The 21100-nt window shown below is 32.9% G+C and overlaps 1 protein-coding gene across 3 annotated transcripts in view; it reads right to left on the bottom strand.

Annotated features, from left to right (window-relative positions):
* Positions 1 to 2801: 2801 nt before the first annotated feature.
* The window catches only part of LOC134718656 (uncharacterized), a 137998-nt gene continuing 119699 nt past the window's right edge, over positions 2802 to 21100 (bottom strand). For all 3 annotated transcript variants that reach the window (XM_063581310.1, XM_063581309.1, XM_063581311.1), the window contains 9 exons: positions 19187 to 19263; positions 14275 to 14428; positions 13702 to 13871; positions 12846 to 12957; positions 7912 to 8110; positions 7067 to 7136; positions 5780 to 6009; positions 5013 to 5148; positions 2802 to 3270 (listed from right to left, as the gene is read on the bottom strand). In XM_063581310.1, the coding sequence (XP_063437380.1) occupies positions 3205 to 3270; positions 5013 to 5148; positions 5780 to 6009; positions 7067 to 7136; positions 7912 to 8110; positions 12846 to 12957; positions 13702 to 13871; positions 14275 to 14428; positions 19187 to 19263 (1214 nt within the window). In that variant the 3' untranslated portion in view covers positions 2802 to 3204. The remainder of the gene's footprint in view (positions 3271 to 5012; positions 5149 to 5779; positions 6010 to 7066; positions 7137 to 7911; positions 8111 to 12845; positions 12958 to 13701; positions 13872 to 14274; positions 14429 to 19186; positions 19264 to 21100) is intronic.

Here is a 21100-nt window from a genome sequence, read left to right as displayed (position 1 = left end):
TTCAAAAAGGAGGGTGTACAGTGACCATAGGGACTCCCCCTGTAGTTCATTCAACTTGTTATATTACCCAATACATAGATATAGGAAGATGTGGTGTGAGTGCCAATGAGACAACTCTCCATCCAATATATATGGTTAAAGGGTGGGGATCTCGACGGTTTCAAATTCTCAAACAGGAAGGGATAGAATGACAATACAAACTCCACCTATATTTTATTTGATTTGTGATATACATTCTTATCAGGGCCTTTTATAGCTTACTATGCGGTATGGGATTTGCTCATTGTTGAAGGCCGTACGGTGACCTATAATGTTTGTTATTTTGTCCCATACATGAATGTATATGGTTTAGGGGTGATGATCTCGACTGTTTCCAAGTTCTCAAACAGAAGGGGTGGGGTGACCCCAAGGGACTCCCCCTATACCTCATTTGATTTATTATATTGTCCCATACATTAATATATATGGTTTAGGGGTGGGGATCTCGACTGTTTCAAAGTTTCCGATCAGGAGGTGTGGGACGACCCCCAGGGACACCCCTATATTTCATTTGATTTATTATATTGTCCCATACATGAATAACTATGGTTTAGGGTCGGGATCTCGACTGTTTCAAAGTTCCCAAACAGGTAGGTGGTGTGATCCCCAGAGACTCCCCCTATATTTTATTTGATTTATTATATTGTCCGTTACATGAATACTAGTATATATGGTTTAGGGAAGGGGGATCTCGACTGTTTCAAAGTTCTAGAACAGGAGAGGTAGGGTGACTCTAGGGACGTCCCCTTTATTTCATTTGATTACAAGTAATTATATAGTTCCATACATGAATGTTGATGGTTGAGGTTGGGGGTTTCATCCGTTTCAAAGTTATCAAGCAGTAAGGGGTACAATGGCCCACAGGACTCCTACTATGTATCATATGATTTGTTTACAATCAGGTATCATATAATCTACAGACTAGTTGCACTATTTGTGAAAATAAAGGAAGAAACTTCATGAAAAGATTGATAAATACCTGTTAAAATTGAAGTATATGTTTACACTTTAAAAGCATCTAACATGTATTACCAACAATTATCACCAACAAACAAATTGTATACTGTCACCAGGAACATATTTATTGTTGGATATACTAACTGTTCCCAGCTGTCACATTGAATTGAATTTTGACATTAAAATTTGTCAAAAAGTAATTTTGAGTTGCTGTACAAAATATTTTCTGCTTTATTTTTCTTTTACATTATCTTTTAGTTTCAATTCTAGTATTTACATTTATTTACCATGCATATATATATATTGTAACCTGTCTGGATTTTTAAAGTTGATCGCCAAATCCCGGAATTACCCTTATACGCTTCCGGAATCGGATCCGATATTGTAATAGTCTTCTCACTGGCATCCATTTTGTTTTCAATGTTGTTTTTGTCAGATACGATTTAACTCGAATTTACACATTATGTGTCGGCGATTTTATGTGTATAGCTAGCAATTGAACAAAATCAACATCGCTGTCATGAATAATAATGATAAAAATAAGTTTCGAGATCGTTTATTTGGAGACTTTGATAAAAAGGTTAGCAAAGTTATTATTTTTATTTTCTTTCAAGTGAAAGCTAAGGTGTCACCGTAGCTAGTAACCAAGTCGAAAGTCCGACTGAAAAATGGAAGGTCGCAGACCTCGGAACACCGACAGCCCCCCCCCCCCCCCCCCCCCCCCCCTCCCCCCAAAAGGGTGACTGGGGAAAAGACATATGGTGACTCTTATGATGCCTTGTGTAAAAATAGTACCACGCTCTCTGCACGTAATGAACAACAACTCTTGAGTGGCCTTTCAGTGGCAGTCTAAATTTAACGAACTTCATCTCGGACGGCCGCTTATACAGGACCTACCTATTGTATTTATAGTTGACTTGTTCTCTTTCTGAACATGCATGACATATTTGCCACACCACATGAAGCACCCAACATTATCACTCTATCCTCTTAATAACAACAGTGGACTTCTTTTCATTTTTTTTATGTTTCCATCTACACTATAATGTTATATTAATTTCGTCAAAATATTCTCAAAAATATGCTTATGTGGTATTAAAAACCCACCAATCAGTCAAATGAAAAGAAGGGCATATTTGCCGGGACTTTTCTCGTATTGGCATAAGACAAAGGTGTCCGTTTGACTGAAGTAGATGGATAAGTATGGAACGATTTCTGGTTGATTTTGTTTCAACCGTCAATTGGGAAATATTTTATCTTTATTCGGGACGACAATAGATTCAAGATATAAAAGATATAAAAGGAGGATTCTGAAAAGTGGCCCCTTCCAGAATAAAAGCTAATATTTTCACTCTCATCACACACTGTAGCAAGAGAAGATTGATCGACTATGCGTCCAAATAATGCGTCCGGGTATTGTGGCTGGTCTTTTGAGAGATTTTTTATGAACTTAAGACATTCCGGCTCAGCCTTAATACAATAAAGACTCATATCACATTACCTTGTTATCACCCTGAATCTTCTGCAAGTTTAATTGTCACTGGACCTTTAAAATCCATTGAGCGTGTGCATCGGCAAAAATCCAATAGACGTGTTTGAGACCTTTTGTCTGCTTTGTACAACAGGACCTTGTTTAAATTTAATGAATTGCCCTCGATTTATGCAAAGGCGGAGATAGCAAACAATAATTAACCAAACAATCACAAAAGCTTGATAAGAAAAGGAAAGAGATATTTTTATAACTTATTTATTGATTAAATTATATTACAGAAAAATATGCATTGAGCAAATATTTAAATATAATTTAGCACAAAACAATATTACAATCAATATTTACATCAGACAAAGAGGTAACACCAGTATAAAGGACAATTAAACCTTGAATCTAAATATATATTTCAAACACATAATTTTCATTAATATACAAATTATTAGTAATCTTTGGCATCCGATTTCTTTTGTTGCGCATGTGTTAAAATATTCACAAAGTTGGCTTTAAACATGATCGTATTTAAATAAGTATTAACGTTGATATCAGCTAAGTAAATACTATAAACATATTATCTTTTTAATTCAAAAATTGTTCAATGATAATTAATCCTTGTTTTTATAACTATTTTGTTCCTTGTAGTATCAGGAACTGCTTTAGATTGGCATAATGCATATTTCGACTTGTCTGGTGTGTGCTCAGAGCAACTGCACTAAATGCTACATTTTTAACATCTGAAAGACGCACACTGTCAGTATAATAATGATTGTGTAGACATCTTTCTCCTAAAAGATAAAAACAAATATATACTATAGGTAATTGAGAAAAAAAGTCTTTACACACCATTGCTTGCCTTTTTTATGCCCAGCAGGATATACCTTTCCAACGAGATACAAAGTATGGATGGTATGGTATGGTATGGTATGCATATGCATATGCATAAATTTATTCAAATGTTTTTAACATTTTTATACACCTGTCACCTTGTAAACAGTCAATCTGAACTCTTGCTGGTATTTTATTTGACTGTCCCTTTGGTATCTTTCGTCCCTCTCTCTCTTTTATTTTTATGAGTTCTATTGGTTAATTGGTAAAAATGTAGACCACATGCTATTTGTAGTAAAGTAGAATACTTTTGTGACACAGATATGGACTGCTTTTTATCAAAACAAAGTACATGCATCAGGTTCTAGCATCATTATGATATGCAATTTTACTGAAATGTTCACAATTTTAGGATTTGTGCTTATTTTTAGACGGGTTTTGTCTAAAAATGGAACTAACCGCACTTGTGTTCAGTCGTAATTATATTCGAATATGTGTTGTATTTGGTGATAATACATAAGAAATAAGACTAAACATGAACGCGGCCACTTATATTTTAGTCAAAGGTTAAATTGCTATCCCTATTTAATTATACCCTCATTTCCTGTGTCAGTCTGAATTTTTCCGACCTTAATCCCTTAATCTTTTTCAGAACCTACTTATTGAATTTATTGATATTTTTTTTCGACCTGAATATGCATGAAATATTTGTCAATGGACAATAAGCAACCAACAATCAATCTTAAAAATGACGTTTTATGACATATTGGTAAGGTTTTTCATATTTAAGCTTGAATTTGAGCGTCTTTAATGACCAACTCACTACAAATATATTACATACACTAATTAAATTGACTGAAGTAGACTTTTCATTTTTCAAAAATTGTAAACAAATCGTTCATCAAATATATCTTAAATTTTAGGCCAAGACTAGTCCCCTACTGGACCTTATGGATTGTTATAGATAGATAGAAGATTTAAAACAGAAACATATATATAAATATGTCAACTTGACTAAATTTGTTATTTAACTCTTAAAAGAGTTTTTTTCCATTTGATACTGACTTTTACTAAAACGTGGACATTGTTGAAGATGCAGATGAGAGATCCTTAAGAATAATTTTTAAATTAAAAATCAAGTAAAAGTATATATACGCCATGATTTTTCTGACAAAAAAGAGATCCATTTGTCTTCAAAACGTTTTAATTTTAATATCGGGACTCAGCTATCGATGTTAAGTTGAAGCTAAATAAAAATAAGATTAAGGTAGCACAAAACAAAGATTTTTCATCCCTAATCAGACATCTTAAAACTGATGGAATTCCATTCGTCCTTCCTTAAATTTTGTAAATGAGGTACCAAAAGAAAGAAGAATGATTAATCATTCTTATTGTGATAATTTCATTATGACGTAATTATTTCATAATAATTTTTAAGAAATTAGTTGCTATATTGTGATGTCCACACTTGAATAAATTAAGCTTCTTTGTTATTCATAGCATCCAAAAATATTTTATAGAATCTTGCACAACACGGTTTGACCTCCAAAACTATGTCTCAAAATTTTTCCTCTTGTATTTCATTCTCTCATAAATCTTAAATGAAGTTTGCAACATCAATTCATAAGGGATCACTAAAATCAATTTGGTATAAAATTTGTTCCGTTGATGTTTTTGGAAATCTGAAATCTCAATAACTTACCGGTGACCCAGAAGGTTGTGACACATCCTCTGCTGGCTGAACTGACTGTCCATCACCAAAAGATAAATCACACTGTGATATAAAACCATCAACATCGATCACATTTATGTATAAAGATGGCGTACAACAGTCACCACTGAAAACATATAAGTATATGAGCTCATATGTTCTTTGTTCTGGCATCATTGCTATTGTCCGTTTTGTTTTTATGCTTTGATTCTTTTATATATTTGGCTTTATAAATATTATACTCCGCCATACATGATGAAAGGTAGTTCATGAAACATGTCGTGCGGAAAAAATTGTTATCATACATTTTTCAATTCTTAACCTTTATGATTGGTCTGTTATCTGTTGTTAGTGAACTGTATTATCATAATAAGCAGAATGTTATTATTAATTACACATAAGATCTTTCGGTCAAATTGTATATTTGGGACGAAAAAGTGCCAATATCACAATGCAAATCATGACAATTAGATATTAAGGTTGTTGGTCAAGTTGAAGAAGATAAAGGGGAAATATATGTTTATAGTGACAATGCGAAACGATGTGCGTGCTATTTTCGTTTACCTTAAGTTTTGTTTTGATCCGAAATATTTCCGCTGCATTTTTATGTTATCGATTTTGTTAAACTCAATGCATAGTCGGATAACAAAGGAGGGTTGCACATATATGAAAATTTACATCATAATGAACCCCTGTTCCTATACGATTATGTCATGCATCTAAACACAACCCTATTCTCATACGAGTCATGCATTTACCTGATGTTAACAGCTATAGGTCCAGTAGATAATACCGTTATATTGACATGAGACAATTGAACTGACATTCCCACAGTTGATGATATACTATTTAACAGTGTCCCGGAAAATGTCACTTCAGCTGAGGCGGTCCAGTTGTACAAGGAACAATTAGCTGTATTAAGAGATGATATACCACATACTCCAGCCGTCTGTACAATAGTACAATCAGGTCTCTCAACATCTGTTCCCTTATACAAAGGAAAATTTGAAGAAATATATTAAAAGTGATACATAATAACATAAAAAAACATGCTTTGTTTGTAAATTGTAACGATCAAGTTCTGAACCTTTCGATGTAATGTACTATAAGCTTGTTCCAAAACATTTTCTTTTTCTTGTGTTTGTTGTTTTGTAGAGGGATAGCTCCTGAAAATGTCCATGATCATGATTAGACCAAAACTAGTAAGAAGGTTAGTGATTTGAATATCATGTGTAATAATAAAAAACTTTAAATGATAAACGGAAATACCGAATAAATTGAACAGTACAACCGACTTAAACAATACCCCAAAACAGAAAAAAAGTGTCTCGAAAGCCTGTTTTGGTAAACATTTTACTCACTTTAAAAATGCTAGAACAAATGTTGTAAAGGTGATAGACAAATAACAAGGTGCACAGTCAAGAACTATGGTAGTACTAAATAAGATATGCCTAGTCGAGAAACATTTGAAACGTGATACTAGGAAAACATTAGTCGACAAACATTTAAAAACTTCGAAAATTGTATAAATCAAGTGGATTTTTTTTTTACCATTGGACACTATTGAAATGGTTAAGCGTTATATTGGACATACAACCAATACTTTATTCGAATCCACGAATTGGCAACAAAAAGTAAAAAAACAAAAATACCGAACTCCGAGGAAAATTCTTAACCTAAAGTCCTAATCAAATGACAAAATCTAACACATCAAACGAATCGATAACAACTATCATATTCCTAACTTGGTTCAGGCTGTTCTGATGTAGAAAATGGTGGAATAAACCTTGTTTTATAGCTAGATAAACCTCTCCATTGTATAACAGTCGCAAAATCACTGACAAAATACCTACAGAAAATTCATCCAATTTGTATCAAAATACAATTGAGGTAAGATTTTCAACATTTAATAGTATCAGTATCGAAATTGTTAATGTTAAATTTTATTTAAGTGATCAAAATATTGTTTACATAAAAGTGCACTTTCAAGAAAATTATTTAAAAAAATAGTTCTTCTAAGTTGTGATTCAGAATTTTGAACATACCACAAGTTTCCTAGTGATACTCTGTTGAATCTTTCCAGTTGATTTAATTGAAGCTGATATTGTATACGAGCTAAAATAAAAGTTGAAATGTAAGGAAAAAGATTTGTATGTTTCTGTAAGAGGCACATAGTGTATATATATTGATATAAGGTATAGAAACCCACATCTAGCTTTTTGCCAAGATATTTACTGCAATAAAAATATATGTCATTCATGCAAAGTTCTATATTATATCAAAATATATTATAGGATCGGTTCGTCATGTCAAAATTAAAAAAAAAAATACACTTTAAAATTCCATGCGTACGAAGGAATTTTCTGGATTTATCTTCATTAGGAACGAATAAAGCCGAATATTTGAAAGCCAAGGATTTGTAAGAACCGAAACAGCTGTTAAAATATATGACCAAAAAGTATCTTAAAATGATAGCCATATCTTTGCCTAGAGGAGTTGAAACCTTCAATTCTTGATGATTTATAAATTTAAAGGAACAATTTAATCGAAGTATAATATAAATCATGATTTTCACAGCTATATGTTTGATTTTGATTGAACGAATATGGTGAATTATATGAACCGAATTCCAAATGACGCTTTTTATTGAACAAATAATACATACAATATAGTAGAGGGTGTAATAGGCTTAACAGCCAATAACACATACAATATAACAGAGGGTGTAGTAGGCTTAACAGCCAATGACACATACAATATAACAGAGGGTGTAGTAGGCTTAACAGCCAATAACACATACAATATAACAGAGGGTGTAGTAGGCTTAACAGCCAATAACACATACAATATAACAGAGGGTGTAGTAGGCTTAACAGCCAATAACACATACAATATAACAGAGGGTGTAGTAGGCTTAACAGCAAAGGTTCCATTAGCACCATCTCCAGGAAGAAGAGTATACTCTACAGTTGTGGTTCCTTGGACAAATGAATGGTCGTCTGATATTGACACTTGATAGGTTTCTGTCACATTACCACGATTTATAACTTCATAACCAATCAGCCTTTCCTTTCCAACTATTACGTCATCTGGAAAAAAGTAACTTGTGCTATATGGGACTGAAACAGTTTGCTTGGATAATCATTTGTGGCGCCCCGGTAGAAGAAAAGATACTAGTCGCGAAATGATAAAATGCTCAGCCTCCAACTGTCTTGGTGTAATTTGAAAGCTGCAATTTCAGTATCTCTTTTTGTGAGTATATACTTTTTTTTATCATGCAATAATACTGGAAAACTCATGGGTAAAACGGTAAACAAAAATTGTTAAGAACTTATATATCATTTTTGATCATTCATTAAACCTAACTTTCCAGGAGTGGAAATAATTAAACGCAATTTGTTTGTGTTTAAATACCTTTCTATTAAAATAAATTATGTTCATTCTGTACATAAAATGTTGCTAGCAAAACTTTGCAAAACTTAAAATGTCATACCTGTGTTACAATTTTTCTGTGTATAGAAATGACAAAGTTAATTAATGTATTTCTCTATAGTAAGTTCAAAACATTATTTGGATATGAATTGAATTAAAAATTCACAAAATTCATTAGATACTTTTTCATAACCACAACCTCCAGTACATAGAAGTAGCAAATAAACTCATCATAGATACCAGGAGACTCATCAGTTACGATCGAATTAAAAAGGCCAAATAAAGTGCTAAGTTGAAGAGCATTGAGAGACAAAAATTCCTGTAGTAGAAAAGCCTAAGTATTTCAAAAATTCAAAGTTTTGTAAACAGTTAATTTATAATGATGACCATATACATGATAAGTAAGAGAATGCCTGCCAAGGGCGGTTCGTGACATTAAAATTGAGTAAATAAATACGGAATCGTTATAGTACAGAGTAGCAATAAATATGTCATTTGGTGTTAAAAAAATAAGCGCATACATGTTCTGAAACTTCTCAAAACCGGCCGCCCGTGGGACCGGAGAATACGACCGGTTTTCATGGTTGGTCGCTTTGTTGAAAATTGAGTACTTCTCTTTAATATGCATGTTTTAGAATATTTTAATTGAATAAAAAGGTATGTTTTCCTGTGTAAATTATAGTTTGTTTTTATTTATCTTAAATATACTATCAAATAAATACTACAGCATCAATTTTATTTCTATTCTTTTATTATTTATTTTGCAGGGATAAAAGATGGGATACACCTTAAAATAAAAGTGTTTACAACTAATTAACAATTATGCACTGAATCGACAAGTGATTAAAATATAAACTTTAGTAATTATCCGGTGACATAATATTAAAAAAATATATACTACTAGAACACACCCGTGATCTCACGGGTCCGTGACTGAATTAAAGTATATAACTATGCGCAAGCCTTATTTTATTATTAGTATTGTCATCTGATAAAGTCATGCCGATTATAACATGTATAAGATACACAGTTTTCTCTGCTTTCAAATCTTTCAGTTTGAACCCGTCGAACTGGAACTTATCAATTATTGGTAATATTTATTATTTGGAAAACAATAAGTCCTGGAATGGAGTCAACAGCATTGTCCTTTATTAGTTATAAATAAAGTTGAATTCTTTGATTCGCTGTTTTACGTCATGCCCACTAACAAATTGAAAATTGTACCTATACGCCTTATTTTAGTCCAGATTTTAAGATTCGTATTGTTATCTTAGAAAGTCTTACTGATTAAAATACTACAATAGGTAACAATTTGACAATTTAGTAGTGTCAACCCTGTGATTATGACTCGTGTATATAGCATATTAATCCTGAATACACCGTTTGGTGGTGCGCCTGTCAGATGCGGAACGTACAGATAGGGTAATAGGTAACAGGTGAATATACTATTGGTATCGGACTCGACCCGGAACTTCTTAATTATTGGCAATATTAATTACGTGGAAAACAAAAGGGCCTCGAGTGGTGTAATTTTTAATCTACACCTTTGTACTATATTAGTTAAATATAAAGTTGAATTGACTCGTCGTTTTTACGTGATGACGGCTGACAAATTGAACCTCGTAATTTTAGTATTATAGATAACGGCAGTACCTAATAAATATAAGAGTTGGAGTACTACACTGTACAAAAACGTTGCATTTTATTAAAAAAAATAAGTACTAAATGTTGCAGCATTTAGTCACATAAAAATAACACAAGGAATCTGCCAATGGCACATATCTTCTTTTGGCACTTCTTTTTCACAATGAGCGCTTCTAAATCTGTGATTATTGCCTGTGCTGTTGAAAGGATTGAAGTTGTTGATGTACTGGCGGGATTTCTTCTGGGTTCGACTAGAGTTTCTTGCAACGTCATTTTCTTTTCTGGTTCTTTTTTACTCTGTTCCATGATGCCGTTGTCGTCGCACTAGTGTGTTGGCTACCATCTGATGATGTCCCTTTTCCAGTCGTCTGAATCATGTTGGTATCGAATCGTCGAAGCATATGTCTATGTTGGGTGCCAATTGAAGTTGTTTAGCAAGTTTACTTAGTTACCATCGTCGTCGTCGTCGTTATCATCTGTGGTGCTATCAACTATGTCTGGATTAGAAAATTAAAAGTACTTCTTAATTGTTGATTCGTTTGTGTTGTTCAAGGCTCTAGTTACACAGTGGATGAAATCTAGCACATTTATCTCTCCGCACAATTCACCGGCGGATTGTGTCTGATCTATCTTGGTGAGTAAAGAGGAAATCATCATCTTGTGGTAGCACGCTTTGAAAACTCTAGAGATGCACTTGAAGTAGTGTTTAGGGTAGAAACTTGGGTTTTAGATTTACTGGGACTTAGTTCTTTTGAGAGAGAACAAGAGTATGACTTGTGTCGGCGCTGTAGTCTCATAGTTGTGTTGATGGTGCGTAACTAGTCGATGCAGGCATTAGATGCCACCAGCCTTTCTTATTAGAGAAGTAGGTAACTGGCATGTTAACGTTCTTTAAGCAGCGAGGGTTGTAAGACTTCCCTATGCCAAGTGGTTCAAACTTTTCCACAGTGGAGCTGCAGGCAAACATAACCTTTGCCATTTTACCATCTTTGCAAGATTGATATTTGATACTTAATATTTTATCTGACAACGACCGATTGAATAATCATAGATTAATATGTCCTCTGGTGCGTACCCCATTGCTATGTCTGGTAACCTGCTGCGATATTCTGTGCTGTTGACACTCTCTCCATTTACTTTAAATGCAGGTATGGATTAGCGGGACGCCCATCTATCTAACCAACCATTTGGCGCTTTGACATTTATAAATGTTGAGTTCATCTGCAATCTGAAGTGCATTTTCTTGGATAATTAGTCCGGATATGCATTTGAAACGGCCTAAATTGAGCCATTTCCATACAATGATATTGATATCATGGAATTTGCATTTGGTGTTAAATCTCTGCTTTGAAGAATTATCAAAATTGTTACAGGTTGGCATATTTTTTGCGTAAAATAAATGCCTATTTTATACTTTTCAGCAAGCTCTGTGATGGTCTCGGTTCTTTTATCAATTTAACTTTGGCACTAAGTGATAATTCTACGCGTTTACGTTTCGCTGGACGAGACATGATTGATGCACAACTGGAGTAACTGAATTTTTTGTTTTACTAACATCATTAGTGTAAATTAAACATCATTAGTTTATCCCGACCATGTCAGTTATCGATTGTTTTTAGAGGGTTTCAAAAATCAAAGTGATTAATTTTCATAATTCATAATTTTTCTCTAAGAATTAATTATCTATCAAAATAATCAAACAATGTAGCTAAGCTAAAACTTTCAATGAAAGTCAATTATCACCATTAATCACCGGACTACCTTTCTATCTTTCCTAAATGAAATGTGAGACTTTGCCATCTCTTGGCGTCCGTTGTCGTCAGTCGTCCGCTTACCATCCGGTGTAAACTATTTCAAAGATGTTCTCCTCTGAAACTACTGAACCAATTTCTAGCAAACTTAAGCTGAATGATCCTTAGGGTATCTAGTATATAGTTGGTGAATTATTTTTTGTTTCGTAAAAAAAAACATGACTGCCATGGATAAAAAAAAGAACATAGGGGTAAATTGCAGTTTTTGCTTATTTCTCAAAAAGTAAAGCATTTAGAGCAATATAACATGGGTAAAAGTGTTCATTCGGTCAAGAACTACCTGCTCTGAAATTTCAGACGAATCAGACGATTTTTGGGTCATTGCTCCTAAATTAATTATTTAAAGGAAATTTTGCAGTTATGACTATTTTTATAGAACAGTAAAATGTTCATTAATGTAAGATCTACAAATAAGTCAACTGATCAAAATTGTCTATTAACCCTTTAAGGAGTTTTTGTCCTTTAAGGGTAATTTTGCATAACTTGTTCATCATGTTTGTAACTTTCAAAAATCTTCTCTGAAACTATTGAAGGGAATTCAGCAAAACTTGGGCTGCAAGAACCTTAGGGTAACTTGTATGCATTTTTATTTCGATGCACTAATTGGGGTTCGATCATGCTCACCAAAATAAAAATAAGAAGATGTGGTATAGTTACTAAGGAGACAACTTTCCTCTATGGACCAAATGAGGTAGATGCAAGTAGCAATAAGTTAGTGTACGACCTTCAACAAAAGATAAAATCCATACCGTATAATAAAGCCTATTTGGGATAAAATACACTTGACAGTTTTGAAACATATTTGTTGAAACATTACATAGTTTTATCAATAGCAGATATTTAAGTTTAAAAATCACTTGTGTATGGGCAGATTTTTCTTAGGTCAAAGGTGTAGTAAATACTATTAAAAGAAGTTTTAGTGTACCTATACACCTACCGCTTGGTGCTGTTATTTGTAGTTCAACACTTGAAGGTTTGTTAAATTCCGAGAGCTTTCTTGTGAATGATCTCCCACTGTTATCATTTCCATATAATTTAACTTGGAATTCCTGAAATATAGACCCATATGTTCTATGTACACTGAACGGTATCCAATTATTAACAATATCTTCCGTGAGCGATTTCTCACAAATGGTACATCCATTATCTTTAAGTATTTGGTATCCATGAAATTGATGAACAATGAATTTGACAAGTCTTATTCCTGGTACTTAGAGGGATGCGACAAAATTTCATGGGATTGACGAACAGAGTTTAGAGCGTTATACAAATTATTAAGATTGAAACATTAACGGTATCAATGGTACTGCACCATATGAGGATTTTGACAATAAATATAACTTAAGAGATGCTCGATGTCAAAATATTTAAATATTTAAAAAAAAACTTTCACATATTTTAGTTTTTTTGGTCATATCGCTCTTCAATTGTTTCGGTTCTTATAAATTTTTGGCTTTCAAACATTTGGCTTTGAGTGTTCCGGATGAAGGTAAATCCAGAAAAAAACATTTCTAACGCATGCAATTTATATAACGTGTTGTTTTTATTTTTTAAACAAACTATGAAGAGCTAATAAAACCCCAAATGACCAAATTAAATCCACATTTCGGCAGGAAAAGCATTGGATTAGGGGACTAGTGGTTTGGTTTTTTATTATTGTGTACTTATGACTAGTTTCAATACACCATTCATTCTTACAAAAGTCAATTCCTTAAACATGGAATTAGACCAGTTGTTATTTTTACTAAAATTTTTATACTCATGTAAATTTCGTTACTTCAAAATAGACTTACAATATTTGGCGTTCTGAAAGTTGCAGCACACCAAGTATTGAAATCTCGCTGCAACTGTGAAGCCTCGTGTGACGATATAACATTTCCGGCACTATCAGTCAATGCAATGTTGTGACATGTACCATTTGGTCCCAAGTTATACACGGACAAATCAACAGTATAGTTGGTATCTGGGAAACAATAGAAAATATTAGGAATTAATAATTGTATAGCAAAACAGACATGTAAGAGACGACAAATCATTTTTGTTAAATTAATACATATCAAAGGCTAAGTGATATTTCTTCAATTGCCTTCTGATATTTTTTCAATTGACAGCGACGAAGATTTAAAACTTCACACACACCAGACGTTTTTTTGTGATATCGGCTTTTGTTTTACTCTATTAACCAAAAACCATTGATTGAAAGGTGTCTGAGGCTGTAATAGAAACCCCAATTTCTTTATCAGTATTTCACGAGTATGCATTTGCATTTGAACAATATCAGTGTTTCACTACCCGTCAAGCGTTTAGTCAATCAATGAAATGATAATTAATATGGTAGTTATGATTATCTAAAAAAACATAATTACCTGAAATTGGACTGCCACTTACAGAAAACATTTCACCACTATCTGATTGTTCCAAAAGTTCACCATCAATCTTGATAGAACTCTGTGCTGTAATATTTACCTTCCAGTCTTTATTGACATTCCTTCTTAGTTTCATGATACTACTTGGAGGATGCTAAAAAGAAAATTATTATTGTACCGGTATAATGCAATTGCAATGCCGGAAAACAAATGTTAAAGTCAAGTTATTTCAAAGAATTGTGGCCAGCCAAAACCGTTAACACAAAACCGTTTCATTTTCCTTAAGTCTTCTTTCACTACTAAACGCCAATTACTTAAAAAAAACAGCAAATACCAATCCAGCTCTAGGATTTAACCAAGACATCCCGCACTCGAGGTTGATACGTTACAACAAGACCGTGTAGACCTTTCAAACGGGATTAGAAACCCACTAGTCCGCGAAATTAATGTTTCGTAGAAAAATGAAAAATAAAGCCAAATGAATCCCACCAAACACCGATGGAATACAGCTGACAGATACAAAATTAAAATGTATGTTGTAGTAATTTAATTGGGTTCTTCATCTCCCGAATGTATTTTGTTTATCTCTATAAATTTGTCATACTTAGTTGACCTATAAATGGTTAGATATTGGCCATTAAAAGTTGTTTTCATGTTCATTCACAGATCGAGATGATACCAGAGAGTTCACAACTAAAAAACATACTGTTTCCCGCCAAATTGTTGTTAACGTGTTGTTCCCATTCAGTAATTAATTTAATATTTGTAGACGTTTATTATGGCTTTTTAACTCAATCTTTGGTGTAAACGTTGCATCTTTGATCTCTGTTGAACGAGTTATATTGTAGCTTGTTTTGCAAACTCATGTCTCTCTTTATGTTTTTTTAAGAAAAAAAAACTTTTTCACGTTACTTTTTCCGTTACATTTCCCTTCTATTATTTTACTTTTATAGTCGAGTAACATTTGATTTTTTAATGCACCAACCAAACATACGGCTAAATCATATATCATTCGAAGGCATATCATCTGAACTATCATTTTTCATACCCGGTCGTCAAAAATTCGTACGGTGTAATTTCTGTCAAATCACGAGGAAAGGTCAAGGGTAGACAATTTTCTTATTTTACAAGAGCCAAAATTTTTGCATATTCTGTCTTTTTAATAATAATATTATGTATGGAAATATTGAAAACCTTTAGAACAGAGACTATTGGTCAATTGTCAAACGCACTTTAAATTCAAATTGACTTATTCTTAATAAATAGCGCATTTTCCCTGGAAAGAATAAACAGGTGTAAAAACCTTCTTTTTTTTTGGTCTGTGATTCAATTGCTTATCACCATAAAAGCTTATTTCATGAAGCATTTAAGTGCTTAGGAAGTTTTTGACATAATGAAATTACTGCAATCACGCTTCTTGCTAATTCAACGGTCCATCATAACAACCCATATAGGTGCCCAAAACACCACCATCTGCAAATAGATAGCTTTTTAACTGTTCTACGTTCAAAATACTTTTATGTAGTCTATTTTTAGGTTGAAGAAACACATTTGAAAATTCAATAATTATTTTAAGTAAATAATACTCGCGGGAGGCATGTTAATGGAGAATTTAAGGGGCTAAACTTTGTATTATTTTGCCAGCCTATTAAAAAGTCTTCTGCCTTTTCTTGTTTTTTGTTTGTAATTTCATGAATGTCATGAAAAGAAATAAAGGACTTTTTATATAAATATATATGTTCTAGATACTGAAAATGATCTTTGAGCTTGTCTGAATTAGGAAACCCTATCAAACTACGTAATTTTCTAGTTAAACAATGTTGTAACTACATGCAATTGCATGTTGTACTTGGCAAAACCTTAATGCTAATCAAATTCGTTCTGTATTTGGCCTTTCAACTTTTTTTAATTCGAGCGTCACTAATGTGTCTTTTGTAGACAAAACACGCGTCTGGCGTGCAAAACTTAAGCCTGGTATCTTTGATGATAAAATTGAGAAAGGAAATGGTGATTGTGTTAAATGAGTTTATTTTTCAATCATTGGATCGATGCCATGGCTACAGGAGGTTTCCTCGCCAATGGTATTACCAGCCCAGGAATCAGCACTTTTGTGTTGACATGAATTATCATTGATATGATCATAATCATTCATAAACTAATTTACTGTTAAAAACCTATTTTATTTTTTAAAATACTATTGGTTTCCAACCTAAGGAACATATGACCGTAGCTGTATTTGGCGAAACCTTTCGGAATTTCGAGTCCTCGCTTCTATCCAACTTCGTGGTTTATTTGGCCTTTAACCCGTTTTTTTTATACGAGCTTTATTTGTCTAATCACAATTGTCACGAATACAAGTTTGTTGCCAAAACTAGTTGGTTTGAATAAAGTGTTTTCAAAAACTAAACTTTAAAGAAACCCTTAAATATAATTATCCAAACAATAACGTGAATAAGTAGCATCGTTTTTTTGTCATTCCAATGCTTTACATGCTTTAATCTGTTTGCTTGGTTTTCTAATGGTGTGAAGTTCGCATAACTGCAATAAGTGTCTGATTTTAGTTGACCAATATGGTATATTTATATAAATGTGAGAAAAACAAGAGTTTAAAATGAAATAAACTTGAAAGCAGGAATGTAATGGTAAATTTGAATTGCTTGCATATGAACTATACTTGAATGTGTTTATCATGAAAAAAAATGTCATTTATATGTACAAACTCCATATGTGCACTTACAAACTTTGAACTTCACTTAAATTTACCAAGCAGTGTTTACGTAGGACATGTAGATTTTTTTTAACTAACATATAGACATATGCATGAAGTGAACACACAAAAATAGCGTAGGGACAAGATAATTCCTACATTTCCTATAATTACACATTTGACATCATAACCAACGCAATAATAGTAGGACAGACAAAAAAACAGTCCTCAAACACTACACCGAAATATACGAACACCGGTGCTGACGGGTATTCAATCTTCCAGAATATCTATGTTCATTCATATTTAATAAAAACAAATTATATAGTATGTTATAATGTGCTATCATAAAAGAAACGCCGGATTTGTAATTGTTCAGCGCGTGTTGCAAACAAGTATTCATTCGAATATTGAACGAGAATAAACTTTGCAACATGTCTATCACTTTCGACATCGAAAAAATATTTGTTTTACTGTATATATACCTTGTATATTTCTTAATCACTTTCGTAATCACATTTTTAAATATGTTAATTTATGTTCACCTGATATTACAATTGACAACAATCAATGTTTTATCTAAACAATGAAAAGTAAAATGATTCCTATTTGCAGATTGTGGTATTAAGGGCAACTGCAAAAGCTTCTTTAGAGGGCTGATCGCTGACTATTATTATTCATTTCATATCGGTTAAAAATAAGCTTATATCATTGGATAAAAAGAGGTCACATGACATTCTTTATATTTCAGAAATAAATTTCATCGGTCATTAACAGAACAAAACGGACCGGAAAACCGGTCTTAAACAGACTTTTAAATGATAATGACCGGTGGTGCGCGGTTTCTCTGTTTGAGTGACGTCCCGTTATAAAGCGCAATCGCGATTCGGGCGTGTTTAAAGCTTACAGTTAGATAAATGGAAAACAGGTCTGCTAGTGCAAACAGTTCTTATAAAGACCGTTTTACTTCTTATAAAATTAAAAAAAAACTGTATTTGGTATTATATATACTGACAAATTACACTCAAAGAAATGGCATTGACATATAGTCATTTAAAACTATGACCGGTCTTTACTCTTTCCTAGAAAAATCGTACATATTCTCGAGGTTACCTTCAACAATATGAATTTATGAAATATTTTCAAAACATGGTTTCTCAATGAAATAAACATAATAGTTATTGAAAACTGGTCATTGTCGTGATATATGGACAGCCCGTATGAAAGTAGTATTGACTCAGTCATTATCGCTGTCTCAGTCAATACCACTGTCCTGTGGGCAGTCCATATATCACGATAATGACCAGTATTTCGATAACTATTATGTAAATCAATTGCAGTTTGAAATGATGGAAACATTTCTTCACCTATAAACGATAAATTAAACTTATTTTTGACATATGAATATTGATATATAAAGAGAGCCGTGGTGTAGTGGTTAGCGCATTGGACTACTAACACAAAGGTTCCTGGTTCGATTCCCGTTTGGGATGAAAATTTCAGGAACTCAATTTTCGGCTCTCCCTTGACACCATTTGCGAGTATGGTCTTGAGGAAACGATGATAGTCCGTCGGACGGGGACGATAAATGGCTGACCCGTGTTAAGAGAGAGCCATATCTCTTGCACGTTAAAGACACCCTTGTAGATTTCGAAAAAGAGTAGGCTAATGCCGCTACAAGGCAGCACTCGCACCCGCAAAGTGGAAAGGGATTAATATAAGTTGTAAAACTTGTTTCCCAATCCACTATAAATAAATATGTTTAAACTATATATAAAGAAATATCTTGCTTTTAGCGCAGTTTTATCATTTTCAAAGGATTTTTAAAGCATTGCAATTTCTGTAAATATTGCGCAGTTAACATTTTGATATGCATTTGATTACAATTATAGTATTTTGTTCTATACTGTTCATATGATTTTTAGGAAGAAAAATCATACAAGAAACAGCAAAGAGCATTTTGTTTTATTCTTGTGAATTTTAGGAATGTTCATTCTTGACCTTTGGCCTTTATATAAAAAAAGCACCGTACGAAATATTGACGACATAACAAATAATGAGATTTCGAATGATATATAATATAGCCGTATGTTAGGTGGGTGGAATATAGTAGTTAACTAAGCGTCTTCTTGAAAAATATCACTCGCCTGTTACGCTATTATTTATATTACATGATACTGCATATAGACATATTTAATATTATACCTGAATTGATATAATGGTTTCGCCTGATGAGGTATATATTCTTGTTGACATTCCAGATGTGTATGTCTCCAATGTCCCTATAATACAATTTAAAATTTAAAATTAGAGATACAAACTTAATACAGGTTTCAGACATGAATGAAGTGAATAAATATAAATATTAGTAGCCCGATAACTCAACAAATTTTCCGTTGGATAAACCTATCATAGATACCAGGACTAAATTTATAGTGCGGTGACTGAAGGCAGATTTTTTCGAATTTAATCTCCCCACCGAACACACACCTATATAATATATCGTTGGAAAGAGGAAATCGTGATCTATAATAATATGCCTGTCGTCAGGACCTGATATGGTCACATATTTTACAAATTGAGGTCAAAGGTCATATGTAAAAATCTGTGAAAATTTAGGAGGGTTTCAATTTTGACATTTTTTTCTATTTCTAAACTGTACCTAAATACAAATGATACTGTTTTGGCTTTAGTAATGTTTATTGTTATACATAAACCTAAATCATTTAGATTTTTTTATCAGAAAAAATACTAAAACGACTTTTAATAAACAAAACTTTAAAAATCAAGTTTTCAACCTATAAAATGTTTTGAGCACCTTAACCTTATGAAAAAAATCGATTTCAGGTAAAAAATTAAGTATCATGCAAGACAATACTTTAAAATTATTTTTTAAACTATCATATTGGGTGAGGTATGAAACCAAAGCAAGAGAACTCTACAGTCAAATATGACTTCAAATTGAATTTGCGGATACTTCAGGCTTTTTATAGACTACTCATTGCTTTTAGTTTTTTTTCACAATTATTACTGCTTCCATAGTATTATCTGTTGTTACATGTATTTTACTCTGGTTAATATCTATTACATTATAGTTTTTGTACCTATATCCCCCTTTTTGCCCTTGCAACGTACCATAAACTTCAAAAGTATTCCATATGAGAAAAAGAAGATATGATATGATTGCAAATGAGACAACTCTTCAAATGAGACATAAATTAACAATTATAGGTCCCGTACGGGCTTCAAAAATGAGTAAAAGTTATACTGCATAGTCTTCAATTCCCGAAATGAATAATGTAAAACAAACGAAAATTCTAACGGCCTGATGAATGTTCAAAATAAATAAGAAACAAACGACAAACACTGCATTACCGTCTCGTAACTTGAAACAGACACATACAGAATGTGGCGGGGTTTAACTTTTTACGGGCGCGCCAACACTCCCCTAACCTGGGGGTTGGGACCGTGTGTACCAGTGCAACAAGCTACCAAATCAACCTTTATATCCATCTTCTTCATTGTCATCAGTTGTCACAAGACTTTTTTTAATATTTCTATACATTTTACTCATGATCACAGCTCTGCACTTGAAAGGTTCTGCTCAAAGCAAACACGTTATTTTGAGTTTTTCTCTACAAGTGCAGACAAGGTATTGTAGGAAGTCAGAAGACATTTGTTCAAAAAAAAACAAAAAACAATAGCTTCAAACCATTCCTATCAATTCATCCAAAATTTAACAGATATCTAAAAGGGGGGTTTAGGAAGGTGTAATGACAACCATATGCTTGTCTGCAAATTAAAGATGCTGGGGAAATATTATACGAGACATACACACTATCTTGAATTCGCTCAATTTCATGGTTGGCAACACATTAGATAACGTCGCACTTCACCTTAAGAAGCATAAAATCCATTGGCATTCAAAGTTTGAACAGGGTGTTTTGAACTAAACTCATGGTACATTTGTGAAGCCAATTCTAAATGAAAAGGAGTAAAAAGAAAATGGCCACACAAACGATTGACTCAACAATTGATTAGCATTTATGCAATTTCTCTGGTGCCATTTCATGAAAAAGTCTTGGCTGTATGCAGTTTTATCGAGTAACCATAAAATGA

Source organism: Mytilus trossulus, chromosome 5 (genome assembly GCF_036588685.1).
Source record: "Mytilus trossulus isolate FHL-02 chromosome 5, PNRI_Mtr1.1.1.hap1, whole genome shotgun sequence".
Lineage (NCBI taxonomy): Eukaryota > Metazoa > Mollusca > Bivalvia > Mytilida > Mytilidae > Mytilus > Mytilus trossulus.
The sequence above is the reverse complement of the archived record's forward strand: the minus strand, read 5'-3'. Positions and strand labels throughout refer to the sequence as shown.